Raw genomic sequence first — 16,653 nt, 5'->3', positions numbered from 1 at the left:
AACAGTTGTATGTCCAAGAGAATCAAAGTCACTTAAATGTTTAAAACCATAAAAACTTTAAATCATAGAACCCGTAAATAATGAATTCCATTATTATAATTTTTTTTCCAAATACATCACATGTTTTTATTGAGAGTTTTAAATCTTAGTCCTCCTCAGCTTGTAATGAATGATTTTAGAGAAAAAACTGAGCAGCAGAGAATAATTTTTATTTCAGATAAAGGATTTGACCCCTGACGTATCAGCCTTTTGTTCAGAATCAAATTCAGAGTCATCTTTACTTTGATTTGCTTCAATATAACACAATAAATGTTATCAAGCATCTGTTTGGAACCCAATTAAGTAAAAGTGTTAGTGGCTAAAAATAATCCCTCATCATCTTCATCAGAAGCTGAGATTCTCTACCTTTCAGTGCCTTCATTTTCAATCTCTGCTCACCTGCCGTCTAATTACCCGGTGCATAATTGCAGATGGATGGATGAGAGATGGACGAGCATTGCCCTTTCTCCTCCGTCTTCACCCAGACGAATGGATTAGAACGAAAGGTTGCAGTTACACAGAATCAGAAATCAAATGTCAGAGGGTTGTTCCTCTCGAGCCGAGGCGCCTCTCCGTTATGGATGCTAATCAGACATTGACGGAAAAATAGGTGTGCAAGTTGGACGGATATCAAGGGGAAAGGCAGCAGGCTGGAAAAAATGACTGTTAGTGCTTTTTCAATTGGCAGCACACACGTGTCATCGGAAAAATGTTCTTTCAAAACAGTAAATCATTATATACGCGATTTTTTTCAATGGTTGTTATAAATATATATTCAGAGAAAAGCCGGGCCAACTGCTCTTTTATATTGAAGTCTGATCCCCGGCGAGTAAATAGAATCGTAATGAAAGGGGGGGGGGGGGGGGTTGGATCCAAGGTCAAAGCGTAAACACTGGATCAGCCTCTTTGCCGTAAATTACCCAACCATTAGACAAATAGGTCTGTAAGCACACCGAGAAAAACACGGGAACAAAATGTCCAGTTCTAGGTCATGAAATTAACCCCTGCTCATATCCCTACTGAAATGAGGCACTAGCAGCGGCAGCCATGTTGCGTTTTTCACCGTTTACAAAGACCTCTCCTTTTTAAATCGATAAAAGATTTTTCCTTTGTCACGAAACGAAATCCTGATCCTCTTGTCTCTGTGGTTTCTCCAGCGTACAGATCCAGGCGGTGAATGACATCGGCTCGAGTCCCGCGAGTCCCACCCTGCAGGCCAGGACACGGCCCCTCCCCCCGGCCCCGCCCCCGCTCGAGTGCTCGGCGGCCGGCCCTCAGAGCCTGAAGCTGAAGTGGGGCGAGAACGTCAGCCACACACGGGCCCTGCTCGCCGAAGACGTGGTCTACATGCTGCAGATGGAGGACAAGAACCACAGGTGGAGTGCACGCAGCTTGCATGGTTGTGGTGTAGACTGGGAGAGGATTGTGGTTTATATTTCAAATGTCAAAGATAAAACATCAAATATCCCCAAAACTCACAATTACATTCAAGAAAGGAAACAACAACCTCATGTATATGCTCCGTTTCTTGACTTTAACAGCCTCCATCACCGACCCTCCTGTAGACCCTCTATTACACCATAGGCTACCCTACACTCGGAAAATTCTAATGGTTGAAATGGCTGTAGTTATAGTCCACAGTTCACACTGGACATGTAGGCAGTGTATCGCAGATCCAAGACGAATTAAGAAATTCAGAGTCTCAGATGTCTTTGTACAGAACTGTGTATTTGATTTTCTCTTCACTCCCTCTTTCACTGTACTTTCCATTTCCAATTGTACACACACACTTTATTCTGTAGGGTGTCTTCCTGATTCTAAATGTTCTTTCTTACATGGACTCAACTCTCTTCATACATCTGTACAGATTAGTGGAGATTGGTTAAGGTTGTGATGGGAGTTTCCCATATCCAGGGCCAAGCTCTTGTATTTTCAAGAAGCTGCAGAGCTGCGTCCCTTCCTGTAGTTGTTGATCTCAGATCTGGAATAGATTAAATACACCTGCAAAACTAATTTTCATGTCTCAGTTAACAAGTGGATTTGAACCTTGGACTCTTGTGAAGCCACATTGAAAAGATGAAGTCCTGAGTAGCGGTTTGCTCTCGAACCTCTCCGCCACCTTCTCCTTAACCCATAGCTAATCAACACAGCAAATCAAGACCCAGAAGGTCAATACTACTCACACACACACACACACACACACACACACACATGCAAACACAAGTGTGTGTGTGTGTGTGTGTGTGTGTGTGTGTGTGTGTGTGTGTGTGTGGATGCAGTAACCAGATGTACCAGGGAGTAGACACGTTGAGGGCATCTAGAACCAGCCGGGATACAGCTTCCAACAATTAACCCTCCATTTAACTGACTGGTCGAGCAGGAGAGAGAGAATCAGGTAGAGACGGAATTAGAAGAATAAGGAGGAGAAGGAGCAGAACATGACCCCCGACTAAATGACAGGTCGTTAAACACACGGGTAGAAAGAGCATGAGGAGGGAATTTGTTTTAGTTCATGTTAGAGACAGAAAGTCGTGGGGATGAGAGGACGAGGCAGGAAAACCGAACAGACTGAGCCACGTTTGCCTTCTTAAGCTTCCTGTCAGATTTGTTACCCTCCCTCCCAATTATCTCGCCCACCGCCATTATGGTTGGACGGGTATCAGTGTGGGAATTAAGGCTTGGCTGGCATCAAGTCCCAGGTACCTTGGCGCCCCTGGAATGGGCCAGAGAGCATCTGGTGGCAGGCTGGGATCTGTTAGCCTCTGCAACACAAACACAAACACACACACACACACACACACACACACACACAGGCATACAATCACATATGCACGCACGTAGGCACAAACACACACTCCCATCTAGTTTAAATGAAAATGGCTTTCAAAGCAATGAGAGTCTAATTGGCTGTTTTTAATTTTAACAGTGATGAGTGTTTATATTTGGAAGCATCTGTGTCCATGCTAACGTCTGTTCTCACCAAACCTGGTGCTGATGGTGTTTTGTGATTCATCCTGTAAATTATTTTTTACCTGCAATAGATTTAAATTGTGGGGGGGGAGATTTATTTGTTTATTCTGAGTTTTTGAATAGTGTGGCTCATTCTGGAGTCATACATGATGAAAGAGACGATAATAATTCGGATTAATTACAGTCAGTCCAGTTTCAGTATCATTTCGTTGTTTTATTCACATATAAACAACACTGTACTCTTTATAAAACCATTGAATGCTTGACACTATATTCAGCAAAAACATTAGTGTATGTAGATACATCAGCTTTTCGATTATGTCTCAGATATAAAGATATCGAAGTGATCTAAAGTGGCTTTCCATCGGAGAAGCTGATTTCTCACAGATTTCTAAGTTTAGCCCGGTTTGCCTTCCCCCCCCCCCCCCCCCATGCTCTCTGATAGTAAACTTTAATACGCGTCTTATTCAAGTGGGACTCAGTGAATTAAATCAAACTGTCCCTGTTTGATTTATCCTCACTTTATATACAGCAGAATTTGCCGATGAATGAAAACGTAGAGAGATAAAATTTTAATTGTTTTAATTTAAAAAGTGAAATTTTGCACACTCTCTGTTCATAACTGTTCATAAAATCCCACGGGGGGGGGGGGGGGGTGTTGGAAGTATGTCAAGAGTCATAATAAGGAAGTATCTGATCTTTTTACAAAAGCAGGCAACTTTTTTTATTTAACCTAATATTTGAATTGATTGAGTTTTCGTAATATGCATTAGGTTCACAGTGAAGGTTTCATAGAATTCACTTAAGGAAGCTAATCACTTTCTCAGGGTTTGATTGTGAGCGTGGATTTGATGTGGTCAGTTACTAGAAGGCTGTGAGCCGGAGGGACGATAAACAAGATGATATATTCAGATACAAACTCAGTTAATTTAGTAAAGACACACATGGCAGCGTCTCCACTCAGCCCAAATACACACACACACACACACACACACACACACACACACACACACACACACACACACACACACACACACACACACACACACACTCACACTCACACTATTTCACTCTCTCCTCTCCATCTCCCCCATTTGCTCCATGACGTAACCGTCCATCAGGTCTGTAATTGGCTGAATGGCTCCGTAATGGCGACGTGTGACTCCGGACTGTTTCAGCCTAATTGTCTTTACTTAGGATTCATTAGCCACTGGTGATTCTGACAAGACGTTTAGGCGAATTCACAGCTTGTGTGTGTGTGTGTGTGTGTGTGTGTGTGTGTGTGTGTGTGGCCCCAGTATTGGGGACCTGAATCTATCTCACATTATGGGGACTTGTTTTCTTTATGGGGACAGACAGGACGTCCCTGTATGTAAATAATACAATTTGAAGGTGAAGACAGGTTTCAAATTTAAGTGAAGTTCAGGTTAAAGTTAAGGTAAGGGTTAGGTAAGTAGTAACTATGTTCAAGGCTAGAGTTTGTCTCCAGGAAATCAATGAATGTGTGTGTGTACGCGCGTGTGTGTTATCAAAAGGCACCCTTCCCTCTAAGCTCCTCCTCTTTGTCATTCCACTTAGCAGGAATTATTATTAATGGTGAAAATGCCATGGCAACTAGCTAATCATATTAAATGATATGAAACCCATCATGTTGCCAGTGGCTATTTCGGCAAACATAAATTTTTATAGATTTATTTTTATGTCTGTTTTGTGTTTTTGACTCTGCTGCACGTCCCCGACTGATGTTGTTCATATTTATTCGTCCTATGTTATTGTTAGAAAGGTGACTTCACCTCTACAGGACCCTCTGCAGACATGTGCACACCATTTCATAAACATCCTGCCCCCCCCCCCCCTGTCCACTCTGTTTTCCCCCTGCCCGCTCTGCCGTGTCTTCTTTATTAGTGCATTAGCTGATAACAAAAATAAATAGCTGTTTTCACAGGTTCACAATATTGAATCCCTAGTTTTTTCTTCCTCTCCTTCTCCTCCCACTCCTCTTTCACTTCTATCTCCCTGTTTGCAGACCTGTTGCTGGTGTTCCGCTCTTCCCCCGCGCACAGCTTTTTCGCATTTCCACTTGTTTTCCTCGCTCCCCCGCTGCCCGGTTGTTGCCCTTTAAAAGCCGACCGAGTTTGTTTGATTTTCAAAGCGAAATGAGACTCACTTTGTATTTACTCAAAATGCCTTCTGGCAGGGGTACTGGCAGTGTAGGGGTGCCATGGCAACATGCAAGAAAAAAGGGATTCAACCTTGTGACACAATGGATTTTTTTTTTTAGACGGATGCAGGTGGGAGAACCTGCACTGAGGGGAAAGCTCAGTTGCCGTCACTCATAAGAACTATTCATTCATACAGCCCCCATCCATCCATCCATCTTCTATCCAATTATCTGTCCTTCAGACTTTCCTAAATTCAATCCCTCCATCATGTCATGCACCCAAAATTGCTTCTCTAATTCTCCATCGATACACGTTCCATCCATCTGTCAGTCAGGCCGACCATTTGTTTATCCCTCAGGCTAAAAAGTAAAAACATATCCCTCTTTAGTCTTATTGTTGTGGTTTCATCCCTCGTTTCCCACCTAGTCGGCTACTGAGCAAAGTTGTTTCTCTGTCTCTTTGATAAACCGTGTAAAATAATGAGCCACGTATGAAAGAGTGTGGATACCAGACCCGAGCCTGCAGGGACCAGAACTCCAACTGTGAGGTCTCGTCTGGTCCCATTGGTTCCTGAATTTTCCGTTCTTTGAGAAAAACAATGACAATTATAATCGTGTTTGGCTCCAATTCAGTCACGTTTGCTGGGCTACTTGATTTTGGGGGGGGTTTGGTTCAGGTCCCACTTTCCTCTCAGGCTTGGAAACGTCCAGATAGAAAATTGCCGCCTGAGCTCTACTCTAATGTTTGATACTCCGATGTAAAGCAATAATTCATTCAATAGAGTTCATCTCGACAAACAAAAAAGTTCATCATGACCTTTTATTTCGGATATTTCATTTTGTTTCTGTGTGCAAAGATGCTGGATAACATCATGCCAACATGAAGGGCTTTCTCTTCTCAGCCTGAGTTGAATGATCGTGGCACTCTGTTTAAAAAACAAAGGGCTGGTGGAGTTAGAGCAAGATGTCCCCATCTCCATCACGGCAGCAAAACAAGACCAATCTGACATTATAAGTACATTTCTATTTCTTGAAATCAGTACAGAAAAATTCCAATATTTTCATTCTGGAAAACATGGGCGTTAATATTCGGAGCAAATCACGCGTCTTTGTCTGTTTCTCACCTCCCGTGTCCTCCTCTGCTCCTGGTTGCGGTTAATTGCTCGGCTGGTTGGTCCAAGGACGCGGTTCATCTCATTAAGTGCGGCCTGGTGATTTTTTTATGTGTGTGTTGTTTCCAGTCTGCGCAGCACTGTGCCGAGCGTTAATTGTTTTTGATTCTCTGCCACTCAGCTCCGGCCAAACGAGAAGAGGTCATGACTCGTAACGATGGAAAAGCGGACACACGCGTTGGCTTCATAATTATACAATTTGCGAAACACTTTTTTGGGGGGGGAGGGGGGGGGTGCAGTCGTTAGCTGAGAGTCCACAGAGGGTAAACAAGGGGAGACGGGAGGTGTCTGGGTGTGAGCAGAAGGATTAATGGCGCCATACATCAGCCAGAGAAACGCATCAGAGCTCATCCAGAATTTAAACATTCTACGAAACAACGGCATCCGTCATCTCTCCTTCCTCTCTCCTCTCAATGCAGATCCTCCATCATCGTCTCCCCTCTTATAATTACCCCTCTCCCCTCCTGCCTTATTTCATGCCTTCCTACAGAACTCGTTATGACTTCCTTGCTCCCTCGCTGCCTCCTCTCCTCCATCACTTGTCCGCTCGCCCTTCTCTTCTCTCCCACGACTCCCTCGCTCTCGGAGGCCTTCACCTTTTTTTTTTTTGTTGCTGAAAGCCGATAATGGAGATAAATATGCCCTCCTCAGCTAAAATCCCCATTTATCGCTGACTCACTCCGACTTCTCTTTCCATCAGTCCATCAGTCCACCAATCTCGCCAGAAACTCCTCTGGTGCTTGTTTCATCAGATTTGTGACCACGGGGTGTCAGTTCTCATCCTGTTGGTTAACAAATAACCACTGTCTTCTTTTGTTTATTTATTTTTAGGATGCAGCCATCTCCTCTCTTCCATCAGAATCCCTGTCACGTCTCACTACTTGTTATTCAAGTCAATCAGACCTCAGGGTAACATACGCGAAGCAAACGTTGAAATTAAACACGTGGTTTTTGTGATGCGATCACAAATGGACAGCTCTGAATGTGTGTGTTCACCCCTGGCATTTAAAATATGACTTATTATCCGATCTCACCTCCACGCTCAAAGACCAAATGTTCTCAAGACTAGATCGTAAAACCACAAGTTAACACCAGGTGTGTACGACATAAATAAACTCATAATTGAGCAAGAAAATATGATTATATTTACACTTTTTGCAATGTATAAAAATAAATTACTTCATTCATACTCAAACTATGGCTCTGAGTAATAATCACTAAAGCTAGTGACGTCCAACACTATCTTTTAATGCTGTGAATGCTTTTTGTGATGAGTCACTAAGACTTGAAGGACATGATTTAGACTTTTTAAATACTTTTGTTGTTATTACTTGAAAAGGTTTCCAGACTCAAATGTTCAGAAAATGAATCACTTTGCACTCACTGCTCATTGCTGCAGCTCCTCTTCTCAGCCTTGGTTTTTAGCTCCTGTCTCTTTAAGGCCAAGCCCCGCCCCCGCCTGGTTAAAGCCCAGTCTGCTCTGATTGGCCAGCTGGCATGCTCTGTTGTGATTGGTCAATAGCTTCACGCACGTATAGGCAAATTTGGCCTTGCTTCACCTGGCTTTGTTAGGGGACGTGTGCAAGATGTGCGTTACGCCACAGAAGTATTTTAACTTTGCAGAACTTCTACATTCACAACAAATCCTGACCAACCCACAAGCAGAATGAAAAACTGAAACGGCGTCACATGTCTCCGTTAAGGCCAAACACATCCATCTACTAATCGATTACGTCTAAAGTGCTTGAAACTTTACTGATTCTTTCACACCAGATATCGACGCCTCATTCTTCACTGCTTTTGTTATCCAAGTTTTCAACCGTGGGTTTGTCCAATACGTCTCCCTGTGATCTTATCTGTGCATCATCACTCTCTCTTTACCTCCTCCTGTCTAGCCTCTCCCTTTTCTCATGCAGCCCTCCTCGGATTTCTCTCTCTCTCTCCCTCTCTCTCTCTTGGTTTTGTGACTCATTGTTTGTCCTTCTCCTCTTTGTGATGTTTTCTGTCCCAGGTTTGTGACGATCTACCGCGGCCCCAGCCACACCTACAAGGTCCAGCGGCTAATCGAGTCCAGCAGCTACAGCTTCAGAATACAGGCCGTCAGCGACGCTGGGGAGGGTCCGTTCTCCGGCACACACACCTTCTGCACCACCAAGTCTGTGCCCCCCGCCCTCAAAGGTAAACTCCCCCGGCCAAAGTGTGGCTTTTGCTGGATGATTACATTAAACAGTATCTTAACAATTTAAGACTTACGCAGTGTGTAAATCCGTTGTGGCTCTCTCCGATCATAAGAACCAAACATGTTGAACAGGAAGTTGCTGTAGCGTCACAACCTGTAGCATTAAATACTAAATCTAGAACACGGCTGCACACAGTTTGCCAAATATGCCAATTTTAAAAATCTGCTTCTGTTCATGAGAAATTCACAAAAAATATCTTATCCCGCAATGTAAAATAAGTCCCAAAATGGTCTTTTATATCAAATCCACTCCAGAAGTAATTTAATTGTTCCTTGGCCCAGAAACCACATCCTTCAAACCAAGCTTTTGCTGTTTTTGTATAATTCTGCTGAAGGGCGGACAAACGGCAATGAAAACCTAACCTGGATGAAGGTGACAAGCTGCAGGGGGGCAAACTGAAATATTACCTTCTTATCATTTCTAAATAAAATAGTTTGGAAGTGCATACAGGGAGAAATGTGTTTCATTAGTTGGTGTTTGTATAGTTTTATATGAGAGAGAAACACCCATTTGCTCTATCGCTTACCTAAGTTATATTATTTATTAATTTGGTGTGAATTTAAAAGCATCATGTGATGTTTGTTGTGTTTGTTTTGGGTGAAATGTGAGTGTCAGGTCAAGTGTATAACAGCTCTAAACATCAGTACTAGCTTTGCCTTTTAATCTAGTGACGCATTAAAGTCAAGACATATTTGACCGTTGAGGGAGGTTGTGACACCAGATCCAGATAAATGGCCTGAAATTGGTCTGAAATTGGCCCGACCCATTAACAGGACGTGTTTCTTTGAATACGGCCTCAAGTGTTTGGTCTTTGCTGTAAATTGAGGTGACGACCTGTTTTAGCCACAAAGACCCCAGAGCATTATGGGTAGGACTGTAAGGCTGTGTATGTGCAGCTCAGCGTTGATGCGTCGATCAAAAGGTTAATGGCCGACAGGGATCAAAACTGTGATGAGTGGAAGAGGTTGAGAGAAATCAGTGAGCAGGACCCTGGTGCTAAATGTAAAGCTGCATGTAGCTCAGCTGCTAATGCACTCCATCTTTGTTGTGTTATTTACAACGTTATCTCCCCAAGGATGTTATTGCTTTGTGGAAAATTGTCGTTATTGAAAAACAAATTTGCTCCGCATGACGAATGTCTTCTTTTTGTTGTGGCTTACCTCCCGGAGGATGATGCTGGACCTGCGCAGTTTAAACAGCTCGACGCTAAAAGCCATTAACAGGACTGTAACCATTAGTGCTGAAATGACCAATTAGACTCCAGCAGGGAGCTGGATGTTAGCATTCGATGAAAAATAAGTGGCTAGTAAACAGCTGTGGACCTATAGATGCAGTATAGATAGGTTTGCAATTACAGTGTGAAATACCCGGTAGACTGATGCATCTCCTCGTGCTGTCAATTCTGAAAAAATAAATCGATCGCGTGATTCATTTCGTGCTTTGACGCCAACAGCTCCCAGAGTGCACCAGCTGGAGGGCAACATGTGCGAGATCACATGGGAGACGATCCCACCAATGAGAGGGGACCCGGTGAGCTTCGTGCTCCAGGTGCTGGTGGGCCGCGAGTCCGAATACAAACAGGTCAGTCTAACACACACACACACACACACACACACACACACACACACACACACACACACACACACACACACACACACACACACTCAGGTTGTATGAGGATAGTGTTTTTGTCAAGAGCCCAACTTCCATTATTAGTTTCATTCTTATTCCAGCGTTTACGTTTACTACGAGGATATTTCTTAATCTACCCAGTGAGCAGGTGGGGGGGGGGGGTTCAGGACTCTCAAACCACCCACACACGAGACACAAATTTGCTTATTGAAGAATGAAACACGCTCCCCCCCCCCCCTCTGTCACACACACTATGTTTTCCCTGCTCTCGAGAGAGAAACGGCCTTCCTTGGTAATCTGCCGCGCCAGCAGTATTTATTGAACCGTATCTTAATGAGAATTACAACGCAGTAAAAAAGTTTTTGGGCTTTGCTTATTGAATTCATTGTGTAAAGATATATGAAATCAGGTGGCAGGCAGGTGGAGTGATGGGCGCAGTAGTAGACCCGAGACAGAAAGACGTTTTCCTTCAGGGCCATTTTTCCATCTGTTATTGAATTGCTGAATGGTTACAGAGAAGAACTGCTGAGTGCACTGTGTATGTGTGTGTATTTGTGTGTGTGTGTGTGTATTTCTCCTGTTTATTGCGTACATGCATCAGCTGTCAGTACAAACCCGCGATGTTGTGTTTCAGACGTTTTCTATGCCTCTGCCCTCACTGGGTTTGTCCTCTTCTCTTGATCTCACAGTGAACAGACCATTGAAGGCTTTTATACACACATTTATTTTCTCTGTCGACTTTTTAATCAGCTAATTGGATTTGGCGAAAAATATGATGAGGAGATTCTGAATGCTAAAAGCGAAAGAAATCTCCTTAAAGCGCACGTGCTCTTCCAGTCCCCCCCTCGTGCCTTTTATAAACAGAATGACAAATGATCAACCTTGTGGCTGCTGCTGATCAGCAACAGGCTGATTCATGTTGATACATACGTTAGGAGGAGCGTTAGTGATTCCCAAGCTCGTCAATGTGGGCAAATCTCGAAGAAACTGTCTCTTAACTCATCTCAGAAGAGCCGAAAAGCCGTCTGTTATAGTCCTGCAGGTCGTCAAAGCTTCAAAATAAAGGTTTGCCAATTAAAAACTCAAAGTTTCGATGTTTCAAGAACTTTTTTGCACCAGGCTTTATATCAGCACCTGGAAAACAAATTGCATTTAGACAACAGACACAAATTTGAATTTGAATGCTGCAGTTCGGAAAACAAAAAAAATACAAAAACACTGTTTGAAGAGATTATATTATATTTATCACAAAACAAAAAATGCAAAGCTTCAAAACTTAGTTTCATCAATTCCAAGCTGTCAAACACTAAATTCAAATTTATCCCTCAAAGAAAAGTTCATCCGTCACTTTTTTTCTCTTGAACAAGTTTGGAACCACAACATTGTTCGGTTTCACTTTCTCTCACAGTTACAGAACAAAATGGAGTCTGTGTTTCAATGGGATCACAGCAGACATGACCCCCATCAACATGTACATGAATACACACAATCTTCCGTCTCCGCCCTCCTTCCGAGGTCAAACACACAACCGTGCAGAATGTATTTTGCAAAGTTGCGATGATGTTGCTGTGCAGACAAACGGGCGAATCTGAACCACCTCCACAGTGTGTGTCTCCAGATTTACATTCTGTCACGATGACACAACAGTTGCACAAGGTGAAAACGATCCGGGTGTCGCTTGCTGCTCATAGAGAAGGTGAAGCGTCCAGAGGGCAGAACGGATCTTCTGTCCTTGAGCTCGTCTTTGCATCACAATGTGATCGTTGTTATTTGAGACGGTCCCGGGAGTTTTGAGGAAGAATTGAACAAAATGGGCTCAAGGCCGTTTCACTGGGAAACTAAACACAATCCCTGTGAACCTCTGTCACTCGCTGGGTTTGTTTTCACCTTCTCTCACTCTACGTTTGTGAAGTTGAGGTCAGAATACAGAAGATGGGTGTGTTGTTGATGCACATTCCCTTTAACCGCTGTCATTACTGCCTAACTCAGGATGTATGGATGGATGATGATTCCTGGATTTCAACGTGCATTTCTTCATAGATTCTCCTTTTATCTCTGTATTCCTTTTTCTTTTTTACTTCATGCCCTTTTAATATTTTATATTCTCATATTTAGATATTTATTGTCGGCACCAGGTAGAGACAAAGGGAAATATCAATTTAGTTGCATATGACAATGAATCTTTTGAATCTGTGAATCATGCATTTCTGCCATTACCTCACACACAATGACGCATTGGGCGTTTAGCTTACATTGGGATAGAAATTAATTTCAAATGAGGACTATAAGAAGGCAGAGGATAAGTTAAAAGAAACAGGAAACTTTTAACACTTTCAAAATAAAAGTTACAATGAGAGCAGAACTCTGAAACATTCTTTTCTCTCTCCCCTCGCAGGTTTTTAAAGGAGAAGAGGGACAGTTCCAGATCTCTGGTCTCCAGTGCAACACAGACTATCGATTCCGCGTGGGCGCCTGCCGCCGCTGCCAGGACTCGTGCCAGGAGCTGTGCGGCCCCCTGAGCCCCTCCTCCCTGTTCACGCTGCGGCGCCAGGAGTCGGCCTCCTCCGGGGAGCTGTGCCCCGTGGACCCGGGCAAGGGGGCGGGCCTGATCTCCAGCGACGAGCGCTTCGCGGCGCTGATCGTCTGCGTGTTCGCCGGCTTCTCCATCCTCATCGCCTGCCTGCTGCAGTACTTCTTCATGAAGTGAGGGAATCTTAACTATAGGATAGAAAGAGAAAGCAAAAATCACAGAGAAACTTTAAAAGTAAAAAACGTCTATGAAAGAACCGAATGAAATCAAAACACTTGAGATGAACTTCTATGTTTTGTTTTTGTTTTGTTAGTCAAAGTATCGATTCAGGCTTTTTCCTCACCTCGTTCCTGTCGTCTTCTGCCTTCTCTCGGTTCGGCCTCTTTTCTCTCTACGTCTGTTTGTCTCCGTGTCACCGTCTGTTCCGCTCGCGGAGGACTTCTGCCGAGAGAAGCCTCGTCAAGAGAACTGATAATCAAGCCTTAAGATATCTGTGAGCAGAGCAGCTGCTCCTCAGACTGACTTGCATGTTTTTACTTTGTATCTTTTTAAAAACATATTCGATTAGAGAACGTGTATATTTCTTGACGGTCATTGCCTTACAATAGGTTTGTTACTTTGTTTTCGATGTTACATTTTTTGTTTTTAATTTTTTTTGCTGCAATCTTTATTCATTCAGCCATATTCCAATGTAGGCCTTCAAAGCTTTAGCCGTTATTATCCAGTTTGTTACTCTACAGGCTGTCGGCCCAGTCATGTGATCTGCTCGCAGACTGACCTGCCTACATATACACGCACACGTGTGCGATTACACTCATGCAACGACAATGACATAACACTTTTTTTTTGTTTTTCTCCTACGAAGGCAATCACTTAATCCGCTCAGCTTTCAACGTTCAATCACTCATTCATTCAGCTACCAAAGTGATGCAATCCATGTGTGGTGTAAGATGCTGCTATCCTGTGATTTTATTATATCTAAGAAAGAATGGAAACCCAGTAATCTAATATATGTACACACAATATATATATATAATAACAAATATCTATGATGCTATAGAAGTGATGTAATATAAGTGATGGCAATGTAAGGTCTGAAGTACGGCGTGAAAAAAAGGCGGGAGGAGTTTTACTGTAGGTGCTCACGCCAGCAGCTCTGAGGTCAGTTCAGTAGCTCGTGCGACTGTTTGAAGGAGCCCTTAAACGCTGGCCTCGGATCAGTGCGTGAACCCTTGTAGGTATTCAATTGTTGGGGCGTAAACTGGCTTTAGTGTCGAGGAAGCCGCGGGCCAGCGTGGTTCGCGGCCGGCTGCAACTTTTTGCAGGAAACAGGGCTGACCAGGCGAGAGGCCCTCCCTCAGTCCTACCATCTCAAAACCACCATGTCTCCATTCTATGTGTCCGTAGCTTTAGAACACAGACCCAGAGGTGCTAACAGCCTGCCAGCTAGCCGCCTTTCTCCGAGCTGTGTGTGTGTCTGTTAACCAGGAGAGCCATTAGGAGTTAGCTCGAGCTCTACCCTTCTGAGATCTCTCCAGCTGTGAGCCCGAGCTGAAGCTGGAGCTCCTCCCGTCGGCTCGTCTGTGAATCGATTCCTTTGAAGACTCTGCTCCTCCTTTGTTCTCTTTTCCTGCACACCATTATTAGTAATTACCTCTTTTACCTTTGCTCTCCATCCGCCTCCATCTCGCTCTCGCTCTCTCTACCCTTGCACGACTCTCTCTCTTCCCCTTCTTCTCTCTCCTCGCCCTCACGCTCTCTCTCTTTTAAATGGTGCTTTATTGATATGTAATCAGAGCAGTAGCACGTCTGTGGTCTCCTCCTCGGATGCACTTGTTCTCTGGGGACTCGAACTAATGCTCACTAACCAAACAAGCCTTTGACGGAACACAACTCAACTACACAGGGCATTCTGACACACGTAGGCCCCCCCCCCCCCCCCCCCCCCCCCCCCCCCCCCCCCACTGCCTCCCAAACCTTTTTTTTTTTTTAAATACCCCAACTCGGAAAAACAAACAAAGCCAAGGTACAGCCCAATACACACACATGATCCAAAGAAGTCAGCCTGACCCGCATGGTTAACGCGTCCACTTTCGTCAGGTGCGTCTGTGGGGGGGAGGAGGTGGAGGAATCGGGTGGGGACGTGGATAGGTGGGGGGGGTGATGGCGAGCTCTGATTGGCAGCCTGTAACGTACCTCAGGGATTAGGCCTTTCAGAGGTGGGATCGCATCCCGTGCTCGTCGTCCCTCGCCGCCGCCGTCTTCCTACCGGTCTCTCTCTCTCTCTCTCTCTGTCTCTGTCTCTCTCTCTCTCTTTTGATGCTGTATCTTGTCCTCTGTCTATGCTGTGCCTTGCTCCTGTATGTCAGTAAGCAAAGTGGTTTACTAGCTAAAAAAAAAAAATACCTTTGCCAAAGTTGATGGGAAAGTTAAGGTAGAGTTCTTTTCTAGGTTTTTATTTATACTATATATTTGCATACAGTACTTTACATGCCAATTACAGTGCAATCTTCATTTATTTATTGTTTAAAGATTAAGAGACAAGTGTAGTTATATACTAATTTTTTTTTTCTTTTTCTTGTAGCATGTTTTTTTTTCCATTTTTCATTTTTTTTTCTTCTTTTGTAATGGATGTACTTTAGATTGTATGATTAAGGCCAGCATTCCTTATCTCAGTAACCCTTTAAGTATTTCTCTTACAGCTGTTGGGAACCTGTAGCTCATCAGTCCATGCATTGCAGTTATCGTTGCCGTTTCAAACATGTAACCAAATGTAATTTTTTCATGTTTCGTTTCATCTCCTGCTCCGGCCGCAGCCAGCCGAGCAGTCCTTGTAATGCTTCGACAGACATGTAGCAGAGCCGGGCCTTAGGGTCACTTCAAAGTCATCGGTATTGGGATAAACGTGGCTGCCTTTTGGCTTTTTTTATTTTCATTTTTTAGTGTTATAATGAAGCTTCTGATATCCTTCTACAGTTGTATTGCCAAAGTGCAGGCTTCTCGTGTCCACTAGATGTCGCTTTTGCAGTCGTCTAAAAGGGTTCCTGTGATGTTCTTATGCGACGACACAGCATTATTATTATTATTGTGATTATTATTCTCTCGAAAGGAAAAAAAAACAAACAAAAAAAAAACATTAACGTGATCTGTGATTATGCTTCTTTTCATATTATCTTTCATTGTTTTTCGTTTTGTAAAGCAAAATGTGCCATTTTGAAATGTGTAGCCCCTTTTGGAGGAGAGTTTTTAACACAACCTGATTTCACACTGAAAGTTCAAATGCGAAGAAAAAAAAATAGGCAAAAACAATCAATCGATGATTTCAGGCAAAAACGATAACGATAATGACGATTCCTTGTTCAGACTAGTGCTGGTAGAGCAGTAGTGAGTATTTTGTATCCAGTATTTTGCTAAGAGATGATTTACAGAGATATCTATAGAGCTATAGAACGAGACGGTAAATACATTATGACTAACAGAGTTGAAGCACTTTTTTTATGCCGAGCATTAGTCCTGATGAGGTTAATGAGAGCGGGGGGGAGGGGGGGGGGGGGAACGACACGCGGCCCCTCCGCTCACTTCCGAAACACTACTGCCAACGCCGCCTGTTGCATTCATTGGCATTGTCCTGTCATTGGGCGTCACTGTGACATTACGGCATTACTGGAGCGCGCCTCTGTGCGTCTCGAACGGCGCCCCACTTCCTGCTTCCTGCGACGTCACAGGAAGTGCAGTTCACGGGGAGTGCGGCGCCATTTTGTTTTGTCCCCAGACGTGCTCGTGGTGTGTCCCCCTGCGGCCCCCGTCGCATTGTAGCCGCCGGGTGCTGTGTGAGGTGTCCTGTCCTTAAAACCCGAGATGTTATGTTGCCCCCCCCACCCCCCCACCCAATGTTCAAGCCTTGACGCC

The 16,653-nt window shown here is 43.9% G+C and overlaps 1 protein-coding gene across 2 annotated transcripts in view; it reads left to right on the top strand.

Annotated features, from left to right (window-relative positions):
- The window catches only part of fndc3ba (fibronectin type III domain containing 3Ba), a 92,715-nt gene extending 78,225 nt beyond the window's left edge, over positions 1 to 14,490 (top strand). For both annotated transcript variants that reach the window (XM_053433762.1, XM_053433763.1), the window contains 4 exons: positions 1,197 to 1,415; positions 8,354 to 8,520; positions 10,036 to 10,163; positions 12,610 to 14,490. In XM_053433762.1, the coding sequence (XP_053289737.1) occupies positions 1,197 to 1,415; positions 8,354 to 8,520; positions 10,036 to 10,163; positions 12,610 to 12,921 (826 nt within the window). In that variant the 3' untranslated portion in view covers positions 12,922 to 14,490. The remainder of the gene's footprint in view (positions 1 to 1,196; positions 1,416 to 8,353; positions 8,521 to 10,035; positions 10,164 to 12,609) is intronic.
- The last annotated feature ends 2,163 nt before the right edge of the window (positions 14,491 to 16,653 follow it).

The sequence above is a fragment of the Pleuronectes platessa genome, chromosome 11 (genome assembly GCF_947347685.1).
Source record: "Pleuronectes platessa chromosome 11, fPlePla1.1, whole genome shotgun sequence".
Taxonomy (NCBI): Eukaryota; Metazoa; Chordata; class Actinopteri; order Pleuronectiformes; family Pleuronectidae; genus Pleuronectes; species Pleuronectes platessa.
Note: the sequence above shows the minus strand (reverse complement) of the source record. Positions and strands in the feature narration are given on the sequence as shown.